Genomic DNA, 26,780 nt, shown 5'->3' on the forward strand with positions numbered 1-26,780 from the left:
CCAGCAGCAAGGCAGAGGTCTTAAAAACAACACATGCTATTTCCAGGGTCCTTGGTTACCCCCCATAACTATATAGGGTAAGACCCTACGGCTGAAGACACCACAAACTTTGACTGCAGAACAATGACAAATATCAAACTAACAGGAGACTCCCTCCCTTCTGGCTAGCTTTCATAGTGCCAAAATGTGCTATGCAGGCTGCAGGGGTAGCAAGGCATTAATGGTCTTATTAGCCTTGCACCCTGCAAACTCAATCTTGACACGTGGGCAAGACGAGCTCACTACTGTAACAGCTGCACAAGTGTTCGGGGTAGCCAGCTTTCTGACTAGATCTGAAGGCTGTTTCACAGGAGGAGACTTCATGCCTGGTACTTTTGTAAACCTGGTGAAGAGACCATGACTTAGGAGGTTATAGGCACTGAGGAACCTGCTATTGTTGCTTTGATAAGTGGTCATGTTATCAGACTGCCTTCTAAATATTTGTGTCTATACACAAAGACATGGGTTGCTCTCAACCTTGGTAGCTCAGAAAAGCATTTTTTTTTTCTGCATTAGGCAGCAGTCAATGCACAGGCTCAGAATTGGTCAGAGCACCAAGTGTAAGCGACTGTGGGTGCCCAGCCCTAAACAGGACATATCTTTGTCAATTACCACTTTCCCCTACCCTCCGAGTCTCAGGAGACATCAAGGAAGAGGAAGCAGAATATAAAAGCTGGAGTGGTGTAAAATGCTGTCTTCTGAACATGACACACATGAACTTATACAGCTGTGGTTGCCTCCCTAAGTTCTACACTGGACAGTTTAGAACCATTGCTTGAAGTTGGTGAAGTACCAAATCATATATACACTAGCATCTGAGCATAACAGTGGCCATCTTCATCAGAGATGTTGTGAGTACTTGTGTGGGACCCCAGGAGTAGGGCCTGGCGATGTACTCTTGCAGAAGGAAGGCAGGAGAAAAGGTTATTAGACCCATCTGTCACTCTCTCCTGCCCCTCCCAGCTACTGTGTATAATTCTCCCTTAACTGCACATACTTTTGTGGCCTCGAGAGGTGCTAGAGACTGCGGAAGGCTACCTGAAGGGACACTCCCTCTCTATGCAAGTCATCATCGTTGCTGGCTGGGGTGGCTTTCTGCTGGTGTGGCTGCTTTGATATCACCTACACTCCTGTAAAGAGCCCTCACCCATGCTCTGAAGGAAGCCCAAAAACTCATTGCTTCCCTGAGTGGACTTGGGTGGAATGTACCTAGGTTTGGTGTTGGTGCCCTGGAAGGAGGCAGTAGCTGCCTGCTTACTCCTCCCTCCCCAGCCCAGAGGCAAGAATTGCTCTAGTAAATATAACTTGTGACACTTAGAGTTATTAGAATAATCTAGGAAGAAACATAAAATATTAAAAAAGAATCAGAGAAGATCAGGAAATGTTTAAGAAGTCCCTGTCTTTATAAGTACCAGCTCAAGTCAAAGAAAATACACAGATTAAGAACTAGCCATATAAACACACTGCTTGCAGAACAAAAGCACTATGCGGAAGAACTAAAGAGGAGGAAGCTGGGAGATAGGAAGACTGAAGGAAGGGAAGGAAAGGAAGAGGAGGGGAGGGAGAGAAAGGTAAACAGAAGGTAGAAACATACAGTACCAACTTTTTTGTATCCCACACAAAGTATCATTTGTCTGTCTCCAACTTTTCTTTTCCCTTCTGCCTCCTAGGAATATGACACAACTCACACAGAAACATATTAGGCTAATCTCTGTGGACTACAGAAGGAGAGTTTTAAAACTCTGCTTAGACCCTAAATATATGAGTCGTTGGTGCCTTCCATGCCTCCCTTTTCAATTCTAAGAATCCCAACGACACACTGATTTACTTCTGTTTTTCGGAAAGGGTCAGACTTACCATGAAATTTTTCAGCCTCAGGATCATTCACATTGATAGCAATTATTTTCCAATCTGTTTCACTCTGATCAATAAGTGCCAAAGTCCCAAGGATCTTCACATGGACCACGTCTCCACGGGAAAGAACCTTCACAGAGAAAAGGCCTGTCATTTGCAAGGGAAGGTTTAACCATAAAACCGAGCTCACGAGACAGAAGTGTATATAGTTCTAGTAGATATAAACCATGTAGAATGGTCAGGAAGCCTGCCGGGCAGGACCCTTGCCAGGAGCAAGTAACTCAGGACTTCTACTGTCTTTTCCCATGAAAGAACTGCCAACTAAGGAAACAAAACAATCAAACAAAAACCTCTAGGTCCTTCTAGAAAGCCAGACACTAAAGAACAAGGCATGCTGTAGAACCCTGACTCCAGAAGGAAGCTACCCAAGGAGGAGGCCCTTGCAATTGTCTGGGCTTTCTGCCCAACACATCTGTGGAGCACAGGCTACGGAAGGGGAAGCCAGCAAGTGTCCTCGGCCCTCCACATCTGTCCCAGGGCATGGGTGCATATCTATGTGCAAGCACATAAGTGTGGTGCACACACATACACAATAAATAAACGAAGAAAGAAACATGATACAATGTGAAAACAGTAACAACCCCCACCACAACTTGTGTGCCACAGTCTGGAGACTAAGATTTTACTTCAGAAATTCGCACAGTGTAAAAGAGGCTGAAAGTGGGATTAAAACAGTCCTCAAGAAAAGGCTACTTCACACCAGCCCCAACAATTGAAACAGTGACGATTGTCTTAAGAAGACAACATGACAGCGGAATGATTAGTGCTACACAGAGACAAAGCAGGTTCAAAAGATGCTGAGAAGTGAGGTTAGGATAAATTAAGTAAGAGGCTGGGCCAGAGGATGGCTCAGTAGCTCAGCACTTGCTGCTTAAGCATGAGGACCTCAGTTCGATTCCCAGGACTCCGGTTAAAAACTGGGTGAAGAGCTTGTGACCCCACTGCTGGGAATCAGCAGCACAGTGAGACCCTAAGTCTCTGATCATCAGCTCAGCCAAACGGACAAGAGCCCAAGGTCCATGAAAAACTCTGCCTCAGCACCCAAAGTGGATGGCACCTGTGCAGGAGCAGGAAAGACACCAGAGGCTGACTTCTGTCTCCATATCATGTAACACAAGCACGCATGCCCTCTCCCGTGTACATATGCATGTACACACACAGGTACATCATATACATGCACTACACCAGAAGGTGACGGAAGCTCCTTGGCTTGAGAACGTGATTTCAGAACCCTCAGGTTGCCAATGCCGCAATTCCTTTTATATCCTTTTTATTTGTTAAATTTTTAAAAATTATTTTATTTACATTAAAGTCATTGCCCCGCCCCAGTCCTTCTTACCACAGTTCCTCATCCCATTCCTCTTCCCTCTTTCCTCTGAGGGTGCTCCCATCCCCCAACAGACCTCCTCCTTCCCTGGGGCCCCAAGTCTCTCGAGGATTAAGCTCATCCTCTCCCACTGAGGCCAGACCTATGCTACATATGTGCCAGGGGCCTGGGACCAGCCTGTGTATGCTCCTGGTTGGTGGTTCAGTCTCTGGGAGATCCCTGGGTCTGGGTGAGTTGAGGCTGCTGATCTTCCTGTTGGATCGCTCTCCCCTACAGTTTCTTTAATCTTCCCCCTAATTCAACCATAGGGGTCCCCAACTTCAGTCCAAAGGTTGGGTATAAGTGTCTGTGTCGGTCTCAGTCAGCTGCTGGTAGGGCCTCTCAGAGGACAGCCATGCTAGGCTCCTGTCTGTAAGCACATCTTGGCATTAGTAATAGTGCCAGGTCTTGGTGCCCGATATGAGATGGACACCAAGATGGACTGGTCATTGGACTGCTTTTCCTTCAGCTTTTTTTTTTTTTTTTTCACTTTCATCTCTGCAGTTCTTTTAGACAGGAACAATTCTGGGTCAGGAATTTTGACTGTGGGTTAGTGACCCAGTCCCTCCACCTGAGGCTCCGTCCATCTACTGGAGGTAGAGTCTTCGAGTTCCCTCTCCCCAATGTTGGGCATTTTGGCTAAGGTCACCCACAATGAGTCCTGAGAATGTCTCACCTCCCAGGGTCTCTGGTACTTTCTACAGGATCCCCCCACCTCCCACCCCCGAGGTCACTTATTTCCACCCATTCTCTTGGCCCCCTGGGCTTCTCTTCTGACCACTCCCTACACATTTGATCTTGTTCCCCTTTCCCTCCCTCCCCCTCCCCTCTTCCACCCAGGTCCCTCCCTCTGCCTCCTGTGGCTATTTCCTTCCTCCTTCTAGGTGAGATTGCAGCCTCCTCACTTGAGCATTTCTGCTATATTCTATTATCTTTAAAGGTTTAATCGGCTAATAAACTCCTCCATAAGCTTACATTATGAACATACTGCCTTATGATTAAAGATGGAGCTCGCCACTCAGAAAACAAGGTGTGCAAAGCCAAGTCATTTGCGTGCTTTCAAAGGGTTTGCTTAGAGAAAGAAAATGATGTGAAACCATACAATCAAGCAATTTTATCCCACACATTTGTAAAATGACTCTCAAGTCTTCACCTACATGTACATGAAGGAAGTGGTCACCACATAGGAGCCACGTGTGTGACTGTACAGTGGGACTGACACCTCATCTTTAGAGCAGAAAGTAGGGTCTCGTGTGGCTAGTCTATCCTCTATTAAATTCTTGATCCTCAAAGTCCAAAGGGAAGATGTAGAGATACTTATAAAAAGTCTAATGTGGGGTGTGCCTACTCTCAAGCCTGAAGCCCTTCACAGGGCAACTTTGCAGCAGGTAGGTAAGGCTAAGTTTTCAGGCTGGGTCACATAGTATTCTCTGATAGTGACTCTCCATTCTAAAGAGGGTGTGGACAGAGAGGATCTAGAGACCAGAAACAGGCAGAAGGAGTTAGGATCTGTCAGGAGAAGCAATTACAGTATCTAGAGTACAAACCCTTGAGGACAAGGCTTCATTCAGAAGAGCATGGTACAAGGGACCAAAGGAATTGTGCAGACTTCATAAAACAAACCAGTCTGAAATTTCCGTGCAATTGTCCATGAAAAGCTGGCCATGTTGGGTAACTCAGAGACGCACTGGCCGAGCTGCTTTCCAGCAGAGGCAGTTCTGACCTCTGCTTATGAGCCTCTCAGTGCAAGAGGTGAGGGATGCCTGAGAGACACACTGCTCTGACAAAGATTTAGCCACCTCAACACCAGCCTCAATACAGAGGCAGGCAGCAGGGAAGTTCTTGAGCATTTCCACTCCCAATTACTTTGTTTTCTGACTCACAAGACTTATTTCCAACAACACAGTGACAGTGAGTCTGTTTTGTAGGCTGTAAGCAGAGCAGGAAGGAAGCTGAGCCGACGGTCAGGTTTCATCAGATGAGATAGCCTTTGCTCTCATAATAACCCTGAGAGAAAGGGAGCCTTATTTCAAATGAAGCATTGCTTGGCTGTAACACCTGAACAGAACCCAAAACTGCAAAGGATGCTTAGAACAAACGGTAAAATCCCTATCAAGCAGCCACACTCCAGTAAAAATCAAGTCAACGAGTTTATGCTGACCGTATGTGCAGTCTTCACATGGAGGACAGATGAATAATACATGGTCTCTCAGAAATTCACAATGTTAAAATCTGTCCGTGGCCCTCAGTCTATTAACTGACAGGCTCCGGTTTCTTTCCATCACCCAGTAGCTATGTGTGTTCAGACTTCTCACAGCCTTTTTTCTTAAAGCTCCTTAAGGATACTCCTCAGACACTGCTTCATTCAGAGGTGACGATATTAACTTCTCATTTAGTAAGTTCTGCCACAGCTCATGCTGACTAGAGGAGTCAGTTGCTCTGTTGCCAGAGGACATCAACTGCCCCTGCTGGGCTGTCACTTTACCCTTGCAGTGACAGGATGCAGCACATGCTGTGACCACTTCTGCTGGAGCAAACACTATTCAGTTTCCAAACTAGGCTGAGATTTGAAGCAAGACCATAACGTGGTCCCCAGGTTTCAGGTAAAGCCAGCAAGTCTTGTGGGGAAATTTCAAAAGGCAGGATCTTTTGTCATAAATGTTGGGTTGAATTTGTTCTCCACAATCCCAAGAGATGACTTGGGGCAAATTATTCCACAGTGTTGTAGGTTCTAGTTTCTCACCAGTAAAACAAAGATCTTCCAAAAGTCTTCTACAGAGAGTATTTCCCCCTCTGGGATCTATATGGATTTACTAGAATAGCCGAAGCAAATGCAAGGTCTCAGGAGCCCGGGATAATCAATCATAAGAGGAGCCTTTAAACCTATGCTCCATACTGATCTGGTTCTAGAGAGAACAAACTTCAACCCGGCCCAGTTAACAACAGAGAATAATGGTAAGTCGCAATGTGTCAAGCTGTGTACAACAGTGTGAATAGGTTTTCTACTGCTGTGGACTGTCTTAGGGTTTTACTGCTGTGAACAGACACCATAACCAAGGAAGGTAGCTCTTATAAGGACAACATCTCATTGGGGATGGCTAACAGGTTTAGAGGTTCAGTCCATTATCATCAAGGCGGAAGCATGGCAGCATCCAGGAGAGCATGGTATAAGAGCTCAGAGTTGTATATCTTGTTCCAAAGGCAAACAGAAGACTGGCTTCCAGGCAGCTAGGGTGAAGGGCTTAAAGCCCACACCCCCAGTGACACAGCTACTCTAACGAGGCCACACCTACTCCAACAAGGCCATACTTCCAAATACTGCCACTCTCTGGGTCAAGCATGCACAAAACATCACATGGACCAAAGAGTCGGGAATGGCTGAATTAGGCAGGCCTACAATATTGTCAGTTCTAGAATAAACTAATAAAGTATAATAATTAATATTCTCTACAATAATTATACACTACATACCTACTATATACCACACTTTATATGTAAAATGTAAAAAAAAAAATGCTTTCAATAATAATTATACACTTGGGAGGTAGAGGCAGATGGATCTCTGTGAGTTCCAGGACAGCCTTGTCCACATAGTTGGAGGACATCGAGGCTATACAAAAAAACTGTCTCAAAAAAAAAAAAAAAAACAAATAAACAAAACACACACACACACACACAAAATCCACATTGAATTTTCTTAGTATTATTCTTGGCTTTCAGATAAGTGTGACTGTGTCATGTCAATTTATGTCAAATGTTGCTAACATTTTTTCCAGTTACAGTCTCACTAATTACGTGTTCAATGGCGCGTTGACACGGGTGAAAATAAGATGCCTTTAATGTTTTTATTCATACCAGGTTTAAGTTGACTGAATATTCTGTACTAAATAGGAATTGACTACACACCTCTCCAAGAGTTATATCCTAAGAATAAGAAAAAAAATTAAGAACATAATCTTTCCAGCAATGAAATTTTACTTAACTTAGTGACCTTCACTTGTTATGAAATAAGAAATGGGCAGGAAACCCAGCATGGAATCTTGGCATAGGAGTTGGTCCTTACGATGATTAATCTTTTTTTATATAACCTATTTAATATTATACATATATCTCTTTATCCCTCTTAGAAGAAAATATTTTTTACAAAAGATGGGCCAGCGACAGGCCCAGAGTGGGATCCAGCTTAAGGGGAGGTCCCAAGACATGACACTGCACAAAAAAAGATCTATTATGACCACCTCTGAAAGATCCAACAAGCAGCTGGATGAGTCAGATGTAGACATTTGCACCCAACCAATGGACAGAGGCTGCTGACCCCTGTGGTTGAATTAGGGAAAAACTGGAAGAAGCTGAGGAGGGCGACCTTGTAGGAGGACCAGCAGTCTCAATCAACCTGGACCCCCAAGATCTCTCAGACACTGAGCTAACAACCAGACAGCATACACCAGCTGATATGAGGCCCCCAACACACATACAGCAGAGGACTGCAAGGTCTGGGATCAGTCAGAGATGATGCACCTAACCCTCAAGAGAATGGAGGCCCCAGGGAGTTTAGAGGTGTGGTGGGGTGGGGTGGGGGTTGGGGACATCCTCATGGAGACAGGGGAGTGGGGAGGAGGTATGGGATGTGGAACAGTTGGAGGGTAGACCAGAGGGGAGTAAAACCTGGAAGTTTAAAATAAATAAAAAAATAAAAAATAAATTCAGAAAACTATATCTTAAATTTGAAAAAAAATCAATACTCCATTCATATTTTTTTGTTGAATTCATGTGCCAGGCAAGAATAACAGTAACGGACACATGAATTCTAACAAATCTGGGTATAAAATCAGAATTTCGAGACAGAAAGGATCTCTCGCCTCACAAAGGAGTAGGAATCAGAGGGCGAATGAGAAGAGGAAGAGGTGCCAAAACACTGGAGAAAATGGAAAGAAAGCAGAAAAATCAAGACATGAAAAAGCAACAAATGACATGGACGATTAAGAGATGACAAGGGGGAATCAGAAGGATGGACATTGGAAACAAGGAGAGAAGCAAGAATCCTAAGATGCCACCTGAAGAAAAGTTTCCAACAACTGACTTCAACTAAGTCAGAAGACGGTACCAACTAGCAAATTCCACTTGACATTCTTTAAATTAGGCATATTCTCCGAGCCAGGCGTTGAGACCAGCAGTGATGACAGATGCAGTGGACACCCCTGTCTTTAGAGCTTTACTATGCTGACATCTGAGTGTACGCAGGACTGTGCATGTGCCTAGCAAAGAGCAGCACCTGAAGCCAGTGGCGGTTGCGAATGCCCAGAGCAGTGAGTTTTCAGGTCAACCAGAAAAAGAGGGCATGGTGGGAAAGTGCAACTCTCTCCATAAAGAGAACGACTGAAGGCCCGTTCAGATGGATTATAGCTGGTAGGCAGTGTGCAAACAAGAAGTAGGAAGAAAGAATGCCAGGAGAGGCCGTTCCAAAAGGTATACAAGTTTGGCACAATAAAAACCCAGCGAGGAAACGGGTTAGTAGAGGAATACGTCAAGTGAGACATTACCATCAAACTAGATGAAGCGGCTGGCAGCGAGAAGGGAAAGAATTCGTTTTGAAAGCTCTTTGGGACACAAAATCAATATTGCATCATTAACTGGGTGAAGAGAAGCAAGCCGTCAGGATGATGCCTGTTTCTGGTGGGAGAGAGGAGCCGTGAAAGGACAGGGCCATGCTGTCTTCAGGCAGTATCTTCTCTACTTAGTTACTGCGCCTCTTGTTGCCTCCTTTTGTTGCCAGTGCCCTGTCACCCATCCCCGACTTTAAAAAATACTGAGAGCTGAGAATTTAAAAACGGGAAAAGCGAATACAACTTGGACTACAAGTGAAGAGGCCCAGGAGACACCAGAGTACGGCCACTGAATGCAAGGAGATGAGCTGAAGTTGTCAATTTAAGAAAAACCTGGGCTCCTTGGGAGGAGGACAAGAATTGACAAGGACTCAGCCTCCTGCTCCCCAGGACTGAGTGGGCAGAAGGAAAGCTTGTAACAGAAACCACGGGGAGGGAGCCAGAATACAGAAAGTAAACCTTTGCGATGTAATATAAGTTCTGTGCACGACCGCCTGAGCCTCGGAGGAGGAAGAGGACTGATGGGTAGTGAGCACTGAAGGAGCCCCACAGCCTCTACAGTGCCATCGGGGTCCCAGGGAGGGTGGTGGGCTTCAAATGATGGCGGGAGGGAAGAAGGACCAATTTCATGGCAGAGTGACAGCGCAGAGAGCAGGAGGAAATGGAGGGAACTGAAAGCCCTTCTTACCTGGCTCTGTGTAGAGGTCAGGGATGATGCACGGGAAGATGAAAGAGGAGTTGCTGATCCGAAAGAGAAAGAAGAGGAAACCGCCACTTACAGGCAGGTAGTGTGGAAATCTAGAACACAGGTATGGGGTCGGAGGAGCACGCAGCAGCTTACACAGGTCTGCGGGAACGGGGAGAGAGCTGGTCTCTGCCAGAGCTTGACCCCAAAGATGAGAGGCTCTCCTGGGAATGCCAACCATATAGGAGGAGCACAGGACAAGAAACAACAGTGCAGGCTGTGGAAACAGGAGCTGGACAGACAGAAGAGCTGATAAGCTGTAAGTCCGTAGGCCTGCGGACTTCATTTCTCTCCACAGGACTCAGCAGCCTGGAAGCAGATATGGAAAGAAAGAGGAGGAGGGTTTTTGTTCTGGTGTGTGCGTGTGTGTGTGTGTGTGTGTGTGTGTGTATACATGCATGCACACAGCACCCCCCTCTTCCCCCAGCACACGCACATTTGTCTACACGTGTGTGAGGTCAGAGGACACTCTCCAATATCATTCCTTAGGGCCCCTCCCCTTGCCTTCATTTGAGACAGGGTCTCTCAATTGCCTGGAACTTCACCAAGCAGGCCTGGCTATTTGGCCAGCAAGGTCCAGGTATCTGCTTGTCTTTGCCTTCCCAGGACTGGCAATTCTGGGGCGTGTCAGCATCAAGCATTCTCCCACGAAGCCACACCCCAGCTCCAGCAGTTGCTTTTCATCAGTACTGAAGTCTCGGTCTAGACAACGCAAAGAGTCTGAAGCCAGGACTTGGCAAGCTTCCAATAAAGGGTCAGACGGCGAAGGCCTTACAGTGCCTGCTACAAGTCCTCAGCTCTGCTGCTGTGACATGGCCGCCCTAGACAAGGCACACACGGATGCAGCTGTGTCACGTATGTTATCAGAGCCCGGTGGCAGCTGCATTTCACCTGCTGTGGTTTACCGAGCCCAGACTTAGGAAAGGGAAGTAGAGAGATACCGACCGAGAGAGTCTGAGTAGCAGAGGAGAGAGCATGCTCAGGCTTTGAAGAATCAGGGAACTGGAGGCTAAAATGAGATTCTATGACAGGAATAAACCAAAGCACAGGTGAGGATTAGCGCCGCCGTCGGTAAGACCAACCTTTGAGCCTATTTCACAGACGTCAATGGGATCATTATCCCCACAGCAGTCGGTGCTCTTATCTCTTAGGTGAGGATCTTCCCAAGTCTGAGGAACGAAACAAAGACAAAAGTGAGACAGAAATGTAGGCTAAGATCCCCTGCAGCCCAGCCCCGTCTGTCCACACGGCGGTGAAGCTTTAGAGCTAGCCACGATGCAAAGGAAAAATGATCCGAGGTTGCTCGGGTTCTGGGCTAACGTGCCAGCAACACCCCCTCCCCACCCACCCCAGCATCACAATAATTAAAACAGACTTACAGCACTTCCTCCCTCTGTCTCTAATTTGTCTGGGAAGTCCCATCTGAACGTGGGTGGCATTTCCAGAAGAGTCATCTCCTAAGCTCAGTCAGTGGCTAAATTTACATTCACAAATCTGAGTCTCAGTCTGCGTGTCCCCACTGCCCGTGCCCTGTCTGCCTGTCTCCTGACTGTCTTATCTGAGGCTCCTGTCACTCAATTGTCCATCTAACACGGTGGCAGCCTCTAGGCTAGCTTTTCTCATCTGAAACAAACTTCTTATTGGTTACATGTCTCCTACTGTCAGAAACAGTGCTCCCTCCAAAAAAACGGACAAGGCATTATCCACTATAGAAAAGAAAACGCATCTGTCTCATGTCCCTCCCTTAGAAGTTTTCTACCTCTTGTCACTAAATTTCAAGATCCTGACAAAATCATGCAAATAAGTCAATTCTTCCACTCTACTGGGAAGACGATGACCCGTTGGCTACAAAAGACACGTTACAGTTTTGGAGATGAATAATGTGATGGGAATTTACTATCAGTTTAAACTCTCTCCTAGGCATTATCTCTTCCCAGAAGCTTCACATCTGCTTGACTCTGAATCACACTGCAGACATTGACTAAAATGATTTGCCTTAAGTTGACATTAGAAGGAATGAGAGGCTGTCATCTCGAGAGTCAGCCACTGCTACTACCCCGACATTTACATTATCCACGTATACTTTCTCTATTTCATGTAACTAAAATGTGTACTTAAATACAGGCAACCCTAGAAAAACTCTGGTATTTTCCTTCTAGTCTAGATCTACTTATCCATCTTTACTTAAAAACAACAACCATAACAACAAAAACAAAATAGTCAGGCCCAGCAATTTTTCCCCAAAACTATTACAACTAAAAAACTACAAGAATAACAACCAATACAACTGTTAAACTTACATACTGGCCACAGGTGACAGATTCTAACAACACACACACACACACACACACACACACACACACACACACACACAGTGAGGAATAAATTATTACTCAGTCCATTGTACAAATAAAGTGAAACTGTTTACAGTGGTCTAAGTAACAGAGACAGGATTAGAATCCAGCGTGTGACTTGGCACTCATGATGCTGGGATTTCAGTAACAGCAGCAAACTCAGTCTCACCATCACCTCTTTGACACGCCTTTCCTTACTTCCCAAGTGTCTGCGTGCACTCTCCTGAGACTGCCCTTCTTTCCTAGTCTTGACACTGCTGCTTCTTTGCTACACCAACTATCAGGCATTCCCATCTACTTGCAAGACTGGAATAAGGCAGAGTCAGTAACCCAGAGAGTGCTGTTAATAAGCGATGCAAAACTTGTCTCGATGTGCAAGAAAACCAACATGGGACCAAACTGGGATTGACCACCTAGATCATAAAGCTAAAGCTATCAAGGACTGCTCTCTGTCCTGCGGCAGGAATACCACTTGCATGGAGATGAACCAGAAGTCATGTCGCCCTAGAGGAAGATAGCTACGTGCCAGTCCTACCTCAGCCACGAGGACTTTCACTAAACATCTAGTTCTTGGTTTCCTCAACTGCATAAAGAAAGACACAAGCCAGATAAGGATGGTCAGGGTGCATCTCAGTCCTGCCCTGACAGCGCCGTTCACAATCTCATGCATGCCACCAGTGAACAGAGAGCTAACTTAGCCCACATAGAGCAACATTAATTCTGACACACTCTACAGCAAACCAGTAGCCAACATCAAAGTAAATGGTCAGAAGCTTGAAGCAATCCCTCTAAAATCAGGGACTAGACAAGGCTGTCCACTTTCTCCATACCTATTCAACATTGTACTTGAAGTCCTAGCCAGAGCAATTCGACAACAAAAGGAGATCAAAGGGATACAAATTGGAAAAGATGAAGTCAAAATATCATTTTTGCAGATGATATGATAGTATATATAAGTGACCCTAAAAATTCCACCAGAGAACTCCTAAGCCTGATAAACAGCTTCGGTGAAGTAGCTGGATATAAAATTAACTCAAACAAATCAATGGCCTTTCTCTACACAAAGAATAAACAGGCTGAGAAAGAAATTAGGGAAACAATACCCTTCTCAATAGTCACAAATAATATTAAATATCTTGGCGTGACTCTAACTAAGGAAGTGAAAGATCTGTATAATAAAAACTTCAAGTCTCTGAAGAAAGAAATTATAGAAGATCTCAGAAGATGGAAAGATCTCCCATGCTCATGGATTGGCAGGATCAACATTGTAAAAATGGCTATCTTGCCAAAAGCAATCTACAGATTCAATGCAATCCCCATCAAAATTCCAAATCAATTCTTCAACGAATTAGAAAGTGCAATCTGCAAATTCATCTGGAATAACAAAAAACCTAGGATAGCAAAAACTCTTCTCAAGGATAAAAGAACCTCTGGTGGAATCACCATGCCGAATCTAAAGCTCTACTACAGAGCAATTGTGATAAAAACTGCATGGTACTGGTATAGTGACAGACAAATAGACCAATGGAATAGAATTGAAGACCCAGAAATGAACCCACACACCTATGGTCACTTGATCTTCGACAAGGGAGCTAAAAACATCCAGTGGAAGAAAGACAGCATTTTCAACAAATGGTGCTGCCACAACTGGTTGTTAACATGTAGAAGAATGCGAATCGATCCATTCCTATCTCCTTGTACTAAGGTCAAGTCTAAGTGGATCAAGGAACTTCACATAAAACCAGAGACACTGAAACTTATAGAGGAGAAAGTGGGGAAAAGCCTTGAAGATATGGGCACAGGGGAAAAATTCCTGAATAGAACAGTAATGGCTTGTGCTGTAAGATCGAGAATTGACAAGTGGGACCTCATGAAACTACAAAGCTTCTGCAAGGCTAAAGACACCATCAATAAGACAAAAAAAACACCAACAGATTGGGAAAGGATCTTCACCTATCCTAAATCAGATAAGGGACTAATATCCAATATATATAAAGAACTCAAGAAGGTGGACTCCAGAAAGTCAAATAACCCCATTAAAAATGGGGCTCAGAACTGAACAAAGAATTCTCACCTGAGGAATACCGAATGGCAGAGAAACACCTGAAAAAATGTTCAACATCCTTAATCATCAGGGAAATGCAAATCAAAACAACCCTGAGATTCCACCTCACACCAGTCAGAATGGCTAAGATCAAAAATTCAGGTGACAGCAGATGCTGGCGAGGATGTGGAGAAAGAGGAACACTCCTCCATTGTTGGTGGGATTGCAAGCTTGTACAACCACTCTGGAAATCAGTCTGGCGGTTCCTCAGAAAATTGGACATAGTACTACCGGAGGATCCAGCAATACCTCTCCTGGGCATATATCCAGAAGATGTCCCAACCGGTAAGAAGGACACATGCTCCACTATGTTCATAGCAGCCCTATTTATAATAGCCAGAAGCTGGAAAGAACCCAGATGTCCCTCAACAGAGGAATGGATACAGAAATTATGGTACATTTACACAATGGAGTACTACTCAGCTATTATAAAGAATGAATTTATGAAATTCCTAGCCAAATGGATGGACCTGGAGGGCATCATCTTGAGTGAAATAACACAATCACAAAAGAACTCACACAATATGTATTCACTGATAAGTGGATATTAGCCCAAAACTTAGGATACCCAAGATATAAGATACAATTTGATAAACGCATGAAACTCAAGAAGAATGAAGACCAAAGTGTGGACACTGTGCACCTTCTTAGAATTGGGAACAAAACACCCAGGGAAGGAGTTACAGAGACAAAGTTCGTAATCAGCTTCTAAACGCTGACACCATTGCATACACTAGCAAGATTTTGCTGAAAGGACCCAAATATAGCTGTCTCTTGTGAGACGATGCCAGGGCCTAGCAAACACAGGAGTGGATGTTCACAGTCAGCTATTGGATGTATCACAGGGCTCCCAATGGAGAAGCTAGAGAAAGTACCCAAGGAGCTAAAGGGATCTGCAACCCTATTGTTGGAACAACATGATGTACTAACCAGAACCCCGGAGCTCTTGTCTCTAGCTGCATATGTATCGAAAGATGGCCTAGTCGGCCATCAATGGAAAGAGAGGCCCATTGGACTTGCAAACTTTATATGCCCCAATATAGGGGAATGCCAGGGCCAAAAGAATGGGAATGGGTGGGTAGGGAAGTGGGGGGCGCTATGGGGGACTTTTGGGATAGCATTGGAAATGTAATTGAGGAAAATATGTAATAAAAATATTAAAAATCAAAAAAAAAAAAAAGAACAGAATTTATCCACCAACATAGTCTCTAGCTTCTAAAACAAAATGCCCATAAAATCATAAGTTATTCTGCTTCCTGTGTTTACTTCTACTGGTTGGCATTTGAAAGTAATGTGCATTTTATTAGTAAGGAATAGCTCTGCAAATGTAAAGAGCATTATGCTGTCGAAAAAAAAAATTCTGACACACTCTCTCTGTATACTGTCCTTTTCTTGTGAGCTGAGCCTATATCAGCTGAGTCATCTCTACAGCCCGTGTCCCTTAGATTGAGACAAAACTGTCTTCTCATAACATATATGCAATACAGCTTTGGAGATTTCCCCCACCCCCTATTTTTTAAAGATTTACTTTTGTTTTATGTGTATGGATGCTTGCTTGAATGTATATATGTGTACCACACACGTGCCTGGTGCCTGTGGAGGCCAGAAAAGGGAGTTGGATCCTGAAGAATTGGAGTCACAGCTGACTGTGAGCCATCATATGGCTACTGGGAAGTGAACCTGGGTTACTGCAGCAGTAACATTGCTCCTAACCACTGGGTCATCTCTGGCAGCTCATTGGCGGATTTTTCTGTTTATTAATTGGCATACTGAACTCACTATTTCACTCTCAATATTATCTATCAATTTAGTTCCTAATATTGAGGAATTAGCAATATAATGAAATCTTCTTAAACCATTTATTACTGTTAATTTTAGGGTCATTTCTTCACGGTGTTCTGAACCAGCAAAAACCAACCAAACCCAAAGGACAGACTGGTCTCTTGCCCACCCCTGCCTTTCATACTGTACATCTATAGACTTCGGGTCTATTATAAAAGAGGTACATTAAACAGCATCACAGCCAGGCATGGTAGTACACGCCTTTAATCCCAGCACTTGGGAGGCAGAAGCAGGCAGATTTCTGAGTTCGAGGCCAGCCTGGTCTACAGAGTGAGTTCCAGGACAGCCAGGGCTACAACAGAGAAACCCTATCTCGAAAAACTGAACCAAGCCAAACCAACCAAACAACAATAACAACAACAACAAGAAGCAGCATCACTTTTCATTTGAAACTACAGGGTAATTTCACTTCGCAGGGGAACGTGGAACAATGTAAAACTTTGACAGTGCCCTCTAGTGGAAGTTTAGGTGCATAACAGGGCAAAAGGAAAAAAAATCTCAGATGAATGAAGGAGTATCAAGAGGGACACATTTAAACTGTTCAATTAAATAAGAAAAAGGGCAAACAGGACAAAGGGCGCTAAGGACACAAGTAATTTAAGAGAGAAAAATAAATATGGATGATTTATACATGTAAGAAGAGTAATTCCCAAGTTCAAATCCCAGCAACTGATTGATGCCTTACAGCCTTCTGAACTGTAATTCTGTGCCTTGGGCCTGGAGAGATGGCTCAGTGGTTAAGAGCGCTGCCTGCTCTTCCAGAGGTCCTGAGTTCAATTCCCAGCAACCACATGGTGGCTCACAACCATCTGGGATAGAATCTGATGCCCTCTTCTGGTGTGTCTGAAGACAGCGACAGTGTACTCATATACATAAAATAAATAATTTTAAAAAGAAAAAAAAGAAAAGCAATCGATCTGAGAGCCACAAATTAAACTGCATTCCAACACTATTTCCAAACACTATTTTGAAGAATTTAGAGATCTGTTAACCCAAAATAGTAGGACACGGGTCACCTGGAACCTATGCTATATAATGCTGGTAAGAACGTATGAGTCATTATTTGAGAATGTTTAGCAAAGCTGAATGGGTATATAACCCACAACTTGATTCAAAGTGTGTACCCAGTGGATAATCTAAAAAATAAAAAAAGTCTTAGCATGGAACCAAGAGAGCATAACGAAGAGCCACAAACAACCTCTTAAGAAATGAGAATAAATCTATGAACATGGAATCGGAATGCATATTGACATGGCTTAAAACAAATCCTAGCTTTTTACAGGAACTGGGGGTCATTACCTTACAATCTATATTAACCAATATGCTTGTAACCACCATGTTCTGGCCCTTAGGCCTCTTTGAAAATCATTTAAAAAGACAAAAAAAAAAAACCAAAAAACAAAAAAAACATCAGCACACAGGTGGTGTTGAGAGATTCTTGTTGATCATCTAGGTTCCCAACACCAAATTAGAGAGACTGGGAGCTACACATCCCTGTCTGTTACCCCCTCAAGCCCCCACCCCAACCCCGAGCTTCACCTGGATAGAGTCTGTCAATTTTATCAGCAGCAGCTAACACCAGCGGCAACAGCTGCACTGTTGAGCAAGCTAACGGGCTTAGCCCTGCCCAGAGCACATCATCCTATTACAACAGCTTTCTGCGTAGGACTCATGATCAGACGAATACACAGACCTAGAGAGAGTTAGTCTCCTGTCTCAGGCTCTAAATTCAACAAATAACAACATCTAGCCGGGGGTGGTGGCGCACGCCTTTAATCCCAGCACTTGGGAGGCAGAGGCAGGCGGATTTCTGAGTTCGAGGCCAGCCTGGTCTACAGAGTGAGTTCCAGGACAGCCAGGGCTATACAGAGAAACCCTGTCTCGAAAAAAAAAAAAAAAAAAAACCATCTAATATTTGTAGTCAATGACTCAAATTGATAAGGAAGTTTAAAATAATAAACATGTCAACACTGTATTCAGCCTGAAGGCTTTAAAGTGAAACTGACTCTTTAATATTCTCCAGACAAGTGTTCTAAATATGCACTCAGATAAAGGGAATGCTGGAGCAACCCTCGTAACCATGGGTAAACTCAAGTTCAAGGCCCTGGGAGGAGAAAGATGACGTTTACTTGAGGCAGAGTTGTGGTTGGAGGAAAGCTGTGCGTGGGAGAGAAGACAGCCAGAAAGCCTAAGAAAATGATGTCATAGCGATGGGTCACAAGCTCATCATTAAGATTTCTCCTTTGTGTTCTGCTGCTCGCATGTCCTTCCAAGCAGTTGGCTTGGTGACTCTTCTCAGTGAACTCCCTGCTCAACCAAGACAAAATGTGGGCAACCAAGTAGACTTAATATCCATCTGTGTGTCTATGAAGCAAGCACATCCTCGATGAAGTTGTTGACTTAGCCATTCTCAGAGCTTGTGATGGTTTGTATATCCTTGGACCAGGGAGTGGCACCATCTGAAGGTGTGGCATTGTTGGAATAGGTGTGACCTGGTTGGAATGGGTGTGTCACTGTGGGTGTGGGTATAAGATCCTCACTCTAGTTGCCTGGAAGTCAGTCTTCCACTAGCAGCCTTTAGATGAAGACAGAACTCTCAGCTCCTGCTGTGCCATGCCTGCCTGGATACTGCCATGCTCCCACCTTGATGATAATGGACTGAACCTCTGAACCTGTAAGCCAGCCCCAATAAAACGTTGTTTTTTTATAAGACTTGCCTTGGTCATGGTGTCTGTTCACAGCTGTAAAACCCTAACTAAGACAGAGCTGTTCACTGTTATGCACAGAGCGACAGTCCTGTTATCTTTGCACCTGGCCAGCCTCACCAGACAAGCACACACAAAAAAACCGATCACCAATTCAGTGTGCCAAGAAGCAAACTGGCCCCTTGAAACTACTTACCAACAGAACAACCCTGAGCTAATGACACCTGTATTCTAACGTCAAGAAACTGACAGTAAACAGAACAAATCATAGTCAGTTATAATATGGTGGATATTTAGAGAAATGGGGAGTAACACACAGGAATAGTCATAACAGTTCAAGAGTCAGGGTGAAAAGATTTACAGGAGACTTGAGAGACATCACAAAGACTTGGCCCAGAGCAAACATTCCAGCCAGTGACCCGTGTGCACATTGGAAAGGCGTAGTCCAGAAATAAGGCAGTGGGGGTGAAAACGGAAAAGGGAGTCAGCTGGAGGGTGGGCAGGGGAATGAAGAAGAGGGGAGAAAAGGCAGAGGGTGCAGAGGAGCGACGAAACGGCATCCTAAAGGGGCCAGTATTTGGCTCTCATTCTAAAAGCTATATGAGCAATAATCGTACAAAAATTACATGAGATTGTGCCTTGCCATGAGCAATCTCTGTAATTTCAGGTCTAAAAACTGTTCCATTCAGTGATGCTTATGTGGGAGAGAACCTGACATCTTTAGTGAAGCTGCACATGGATGCGGGTGCTCAGGCTGAGGTCAGTCTGCGTTTAAAAGATAGTATGGAAGCAAGGACAGACGTGCTCGCTTCTCTCCTTCACGTCCAGCCCCCTCTTAGCTCACTGTGTACTCGCTCAGACCCCTCCCGTGCACTGCGTACCACTACGGTGCCTCTCCTCTGAATGCCTGCCCTACCTCCTCCCTTGTTTCTCTGAGGTCTTTGTTCAGACAATGCCAAGTCATGGGATCTTCTCGCTGTCTGAATGGAAACACCCCTGACACCCCACGGCCCAATCCCCTGCTCTACTCTACTCTTACATTCTTTCTTCAAGATTAATGTTGTCAATTTATGTGTAGGAGTGTTTAGTCTACACATATGTAAGTGTGGCTGGTGCCCCAGGAGATCAGAAGAGGGGTCTGGGTCCCCTCAGACTTGGGAGTTACAGATGGTTGTGAGTCACCATGTGGTTGCTGGGAATTGAGTCTGAGTCTTCTGGAAGCAGCCAGTACCCTGAACCGCTGAGCCATCTCTCCAGCACCTTCTTTCATATTTTTAACATCTGCCATTTCACTCTGTTGACTGTCTGACTTTCTGTGTGGATTAAAAATTCCCAAAGAATTTGATGACTTTGATCTCGGCTTTTCATCCGGTACTCAGAACGGGAACACTCTGACAAGTATGAAGCCCCCGTGAGTTCGTGCTGAATGAGGAGGTACTGTGGAGGCCTGGAGATCACAACCCTGCGCAGTCTTCGGGAGAAGAAGTAGAGAAAAGGGGGAGTCTTCCAGTGAGCCATGGGGAGAGTCAGTTTTCTGGCTAGTTTTGTGTCAACTTGAAACAGGCTAGGGTTATCACAGAGAAAGGAGCTTCAGTTGAGGAAATGCCTCCATAAGATCCATCTGTGGGGCATTTTCTCAATTAGTGATCAAGGGGGAAAGGCCCCTTGTAGGTGGGACCATTTCTGGGCTGGTAGTCTTGGGTTCTATAAGAGAGCAGGCTGAGCAAGCCAGGGGAAGCAAGCCAGTAAGTAGCATCCCTTCATGGCCTCTGCATCAGCTCCTGCTTCCTGACCTGCTTGAGTTCCAGTCCTGACTTCCTTGGTGATGAACAGCAGTATGGAAGTGTAAGCTGAATAAACCCTTTCCTCCCCAACTGCTTCTTGGTCATGATGTTTGTGCAGGAATAGAAACCTTGACTATGGGACAGTCAGATAGGGCAAGGGGACAGGTTAAGAGTTTCAGACTTGATCCTCTTACCACTAAGAAACCAGTGAAAGGTTCTCGCATGGAAAAACATCACCAGGCCTTTCTGCTGTAGAGATGGTCTCTCTGTGTAGTCTTGGCTGTCCTAGAGCTCTCTATGTAGACCAGGCTGCCCTCAAACTTACAAAGAACTACCTGCCTAGGCCTCCCAAGCGCTGGGATTAAAGGTGTGTGCCACCACGTCTAGCCAGATCTTTATTTTTGAGACATTATTTTGGATGTAAGATGAAGCATGAAACTTAGTTAATGCACAGCATACAGAAAATTAAGAGACAGGTCCAGTTCAGCTTAGTTGAATCAGGAAAGGGCAACTGTACGTCACAGAATCAAAGCAGGACGGATAAGAACACCCTGAAAATTCAGACACACCCAGAGCAGTACAAAAAAAAAAAAAAAAAAAAAAAAAGAAAAAAAGAAAAAGAGGCACCTGGTCTTTAAATAGAAAACCACAAAAAGATCCTCCTTTCATTTTCAGTCATGATCTGGCACCCCTTCCTGTCTCACCAGTAGATCTGCGTTTTGTTAGTTTGCTAAACTTTTTGAGGGGCAGGATAGGGCTGAGACCAGGTCTTGCTATAAATAACCTAGGCCAGCTTCCAACTGGCAGTAACCTTCTTGCCTCAGCCTCCCAGGCGCTGGGATGACAGGGACGGGGGCTACCACACCCAGCTTTGCCTTATTATTTTCTGAATGAAATAAAATGACAGAATCAGTAAGCTAGTGAGTGGCACTCGTCACGCTACATTGTAACCACTGACTTAGTGGTCAATGGCTCTAATCAAACTGTAAATAACTTTGGAAAAGGAAGAAATGATACAAAGCCAGAGGTTCTCAACCTGTGGATTTCGACCCCCACAGGTGTCACATATCAGATGTCCTGCATATCAGATATTTACATTACAATTCCAAATAGTAGCAAACTTACAGTCATGATGTAGCAATGACCATAACATTAGGAACTGTATTAAAGGGTCGCAGCATTAGGAAGAAACCCCTATACTGAGCACTAATCCTCCAGACAGAAAAATTGCTAGTGGTCATGGAATGCTGTCCGTCACACATGTCTAATGAAACAGTCTCGTGTACCTCAGCACAGCCACGGGCAGTAGATATCCACGGTCTCCACTTTACAGGTGAAGACAGGGGCAGAAGCACAAAGCATCTTGTCCGAGGTCACACGGCTGGCTGTGGTGTGACAGCCAGGCTCTGAGGTCACTGCTCAGTCATCCATCACTCTGCTGAACCTGGTGCCTGACTCTCATCTGTGCACATCTGTGTCCTAGCACATCACCCCTAGGAAGCAGCTCAACGATGGATATTAGCTTATTCCTGAACGGCTCAGCATTGCCTATCTCGGTTTTTGCTGCTCATCAGTAGCTTCTCTGTCCCCCTCCCCCCTTCAGCCATGTGGTCTCCTCTCCCACAATCCCCTAAGCTGTTTTTAACCTCTCCCCCTTAGGTCCAACAGAACCACCTACTTAGAAACCCAAGAAGTCGAGGCGGGTGCCCTCATGGCTTGAACACTCTCATTTCTAATCACCGTTTCCAGAGTGCCAGCTTTACCCAAGCCTGCATCCACGCGGGTGGTCTGGCTGCATCAAAGGGAGGCTGGCTCTCGGGAGAACGATGCTGCTCTTCGTTTTCTCGGGACTGTTTATCCTAACCGGGCATCTGTTTTTCTCAGCTGTCCCTACTTCCTACAGGGCCCCCCACGTACATTTTCATGTAATTAAAAATTAATACATAGAAATACAAACATTAAATTTCTACACAGCTGATGACAGAGTGGAGTTTATAATAAGGAAAACAAAAAACAAAAAAACAGCACATTTTTCAGGTCTCTGTAACCCAGAGTTTGGCTCAGACGTGTAGAGATCTACTCAGTACACAACCAGGAAGAGCTGCTACTTCAGAGAGCGAGCGAGGAACTTGACAGATAGGGAGGAAGGGCCAGGAATGTCGGCATAGCTCTACAGAGGCAGAACAAGGCCCTGCCATCACGCTGGCTTCCACCTCATGGCCTTCCAGTCAGAACCCTGGACCCGAGCTCCAGCTGTAACTTAACTCAATTTTGCCTGTTAGGTTTATTACAAATAAAACCCACCTTGTCATAGAGAAATGTATAAAAAGCACACTTAAAGGTTAGATAAAGACTTGCTGAAAATTCTTCATTGGCATCGGCTAAGCCCACAAAGAGGGATGCACTCAAATGTCAGCTGTCAATCTTCTAAGCCTGTCTCCAAGAACTCAGTAGTGACGATCTGTGCAGTTTGAAGTAAAGTTTACTGGGACAAGTAAATGCCACATTAAGAAAAAATTAAATCCATAAATCCCTGAAACTGGTATGTGCTAGGAGCGACGTTCAATTCAGGGAGTTCCCAGCATTCACAAGGTGGTTTCTTTAGAAGGCATAAAAGTTTACCGCGATAACAAGGATGTTACCTGAGGGAGGGCCCCGTAATTCCATATATAGCCCTTGTGAGGGAAGATGTTTGGTGTGTAGCGCAGTTTTCCGTTCTTTATATCCTGCTTAATGGGGTTCAGGGGCTCCTCGGTGGCAATCTGGGAAGATCACAGGGGAAGGCAGGCACACAGAAGGGTAAAACCATTAGTCCGGTATGCAAAGAAGAGATTTTAAACCTACCGCGGCTCGAACAAATACCGGCATCTCAACTTACTGTTCAAAGGTGTTTTAAAGTAAATTAAGTCTATTCTCATTACTAATGAACAAGTACCATGTAAGAAAATCCTTCTGGAAAGAAGACACCCGATTACAGATTTAGGCTTAAATTATTTATACATGGCATTGTTTCTAAGAAAAACAGCATAAATGGAAAGGCAGGAGGGTGAAAGTTAATTGACAATTTTTTGTTGTTGTTGCTGCTGCTAGTTTGGGGGTTTTTATTGCCAAGTCTTATGATATCATAGTTAACTCAAAGGTTACCATGGTGAGGGTCTAGAGCAGTGGTTCTCCACCTTTGGGTCATGGCGCCCGAAAGACCATCAGAAAACACGCATATTTATGACTCTTAACAGTAGCAAAATTACAGTTATGAAGTAGCAACACAAATAATTTTATGGTTGGCTAGGTGGTGACCACACCTTGAGGAAAGGCTGCAGTCCTAGGAAGGCTGAGGACCACTGCTCTAGAGAGCCAGCTACAAGGTTAAGGGACCAGCTTCAGACACCAGCACATGTAACAGGTGGCTCTGCAAACAAACCCCTGTGAAACCAGCTCTGGGGGTGGTAGAGACGGGGGGATCACTGGGGTTTGCTGACTCCCAGCACAGAAAGAAGAGATACAAGCTCTAGGTTCAGGGAGATACTGCTTTAGAGGAACATAGGGAGAATGGTGGAGAAGCACACCTAGTGCCCTCTTCTGGCCGTTGTAGCACCTGCAGACACCCAAGCATACTGGGCACAGACACACACAAACAAGACTGAAAGCTTTTTGGACAGATGATATGAGCCGAGGATGCTTAGTCTTGCCATTGATTCAGCAGAATGCTGGAAGCCCTTCCCAGAGCAGTTAGGCAAGGGCAAGGAAAAGCATCCACACAGGAAAGGAAGGGGTAGAATCATCACTGTTTATAGATAATACAATACAATCATGTATATACTAATACAATCATGTATGCAGAAAGCTCTTAAGATTTTACACACACACACCTACCTCTAAAATTATGAAAGTATGTAGTAGAAAATGAATGTCGAAAATTTTCAGGACGCAATAGAGAAAACACAGCACGCAAAATTCCACAGTATTTCTGTGTGCTACCAATGAACCATCCAAAGCAGAAATCAGAGGCTGGCCTATTTACAGGCAAACAACAATAAATCCATTTGATGGAGGAAGAGGAAGATCTGTTCCTATTGAAAATTGTAAGTTGACAATGAAAAGAAAAAAAAAATCAAAGAAGACACACATAGACAAAAGACACCCCATGTTGGATTAGAAGTAGCATGAATCAGGGTCACTGTGATCCAGAGTGAAGTTCCAAAGTCGTTTAAAAAGAATAGATATGGGAAGAGCAAAGTGTGGAGTTTCCATGGAAACACACACACACACACCCTAAAATGTGAAGGTGATTGTGAGCAAAAAGAAAAACCATCGTCACATCACCGACTCCCAGCTACACTCGAGAACCACAGCAATAAAATCAGCGAAATCTGCAAACATCAGCCTCTGACACACAGCCGGGGAGACAGACGGCAAGTGCTTTCAGCAGGTGCCAGTCACACGCGATGGGGAAAGAGCATGGTCCTCACAAAACCACACTGGGAAGACAACGGAGATGAGCGGAAGAACAAGACTGAGCCCCTCTACCCTACATGGTTACAGAAACCAAGAGGAGATGGATTCCTGCAATGTAAGGCAGAGGCTGTTAAACTTTTACAAACCGGAGAAAAGAACAAGCTGGTATAGACAACAACTGTTTGGGTTTGACCATGAAAAACACAGGCAATAAAAGCAAAAATAGACAAATGAGGTTACGCCAACCCTAAAAGCCTCTGCACAGCACAGGTACAATTGACAGAGGAAAGCCAATATACATCACGGGAGAAAACGCGCTTCATCCACCACGGGCTTAAAGTCCAAAATACACAAGAAGCTGAAGAACTAAGGAGAAAAACAACCAAAAGCTGTAATTAAAAAATGAGCACTAGCCTTAGAAATTTCTCAAAGGAAGAGGCACAGAAGATCAATAGACATAAGAAAAAGGAAGTGGTCAACATAGCTATCAGGAATATTCAATCAAGACAATAATGAGGAAGCCAGCAAGACAGCTCAGATGGTAAAGGCATCTGCTGTCAGGTACATCACCTGGTGGGGTAGAGAACTTACTCCCAAAGGTTGTCTACCTATTCACACACACACACACACACACAGAGTCAAATACATGCACAGAGAGAGAGCAATGCTTACTGACAATAACAAAACGCCACGAGGGTTCATCTCATTCTAGTAAGAACAAGTATTATCTAAAAGACTTCAGATACTAAGTCCTAGTAAGGATGCATAAAGGAAAGTCTTTCACTGTCGAGGGGAGGAGCCTTGTACACTGGCGAGGGAATATAGACCAGCCAGCCATCTTGGAAAACAGTACAAAGTTCTCTAGGAACCTGAAAACAACTGGCATACAAGCTACTCAGTTCCAAGGACACAGCAAGGGAAAGGAGGGCTGGGTGCTACCACCGCGATCACAGCAGCCAAGGGGTGGAAACTAGGAAGGCCCAGCAACTGATGAACAAAGAAAATGGGCTCCGTGGTTGATCTCCTAGAGCGTGTGAGCCAAACAGGGGTTACCAAAGGCTTGGAAGAGCAGGAGGTGAGAAAGGATGGGGAAGCCGGATCCATGGGGTGGAGGAGCAGAAGGCTCTGGTCTGCACCGTGTGGGCATAACCGCAAAGAGTATAAACTCTTGGGCTAAGAATACTGCTGTGTTTGTCTTGACACCTATTGTGCAAGGCACAGTGGTAAGAGAGTAAAAATTTAAGATGGCCTCACCAGAGAAAAATATTTCAGACGATATGCTGATTTAACTTGACTTCATTTTTCTGTTATGTTCATAAATTACATTTGTACTCCACAAATATATTGCTCATTTACAGCAATTAAAAAAAAATCAGCTCAGATCTTTGTCAAGTGAGTTCATTTTAAACTTATCAAACATATTCACATGAGCATCGGAAAAGGGGAAAAAATATGATATAAAATAAACAATGGAATCAAAGTGCCACACTTGAGAAGTCGCCCCAAACTGTGAAGGGCTCATCGGTGGAAGGAGGGAGCAAGCATGACAGAGCTCACAAGATGGTTCCTGACAGCTTGCATTTCACGGAAAAGATTAAAATAAAGTCTTTAAGAAGACTTAACAAGGGCGAAGTAGGCACTCTTAGATAAGATCCACAAACTCAGGAGAGAGTGCTGTTCACAGGCAACCTAAAACTCTAAAGAACTAAACCCCCAGAAACGACACTGCCACCAGCAGCAGACAAAGCGCTTCGTTTGTGTCTATTCGTCTGAATAAAATTTGAACGTGTTCACCGCCGTGTCAAGGAAAGGCCAAAGCAAGTTACATAAAAGCGAGCCCAAAGACACAGAAACACTCTGCAGAGGGAT

At 44.6% G+C, this 26,780-nt stretch overlaps 1 protein-coding gene across 4 annotated transcripts in view; it reads right to left on the bottom strand.

Moving 5' to 3' along the window:
- Ppa2 (inorganic pyrophosphatase 2) overlaps nucleotides 1-26,780 on the bottom strand; it is an 83,994-nt gene that overhangs the window by 38,218 nt on the left and 18,996 nt on the right. For 3 of the 4 annotated variants that reach the window (XM_085835509.1, XM_021158332.3, XM_021158331.3), the window contains exons 5-7: nucleotides 23,099-23,218; nucleotides 10,750-10,836; nucleotides 1,897-2,023 (exon numbers count right to left, since the gene is read on the bottom strand). In XM_085835509.1, coding sequence (XP_085691635.1) covers nucleotides 1,897-2,023; nucleotides 10,750-10,836; nucleotides 23,099-23,218 — 334 coding nt within the window. The remainder of the gene's footprint in view (nucleotides 1-1,896; nucleotides 2,024-10,749; nucleotides 10,837-23,098; nucleotides 23,219-26,780) is intronic. The other variant, XM_085835510.1, reaches the window with a different exon arrangement.

Source organism: Mus caroli, unplaced genomic scaffold, assembly GCF_978045245.1.
Source record: "Mus caroli unplaced genomic scaffold, Mus_caroli_1 scaffold_3, whole genome shotgun sequence".
Taxonomy (NCBI): Eukaryota; Metazoa; Chordata; class Mammalia; order Rodentia; family Muridae; genus Mus; species Mus caroli.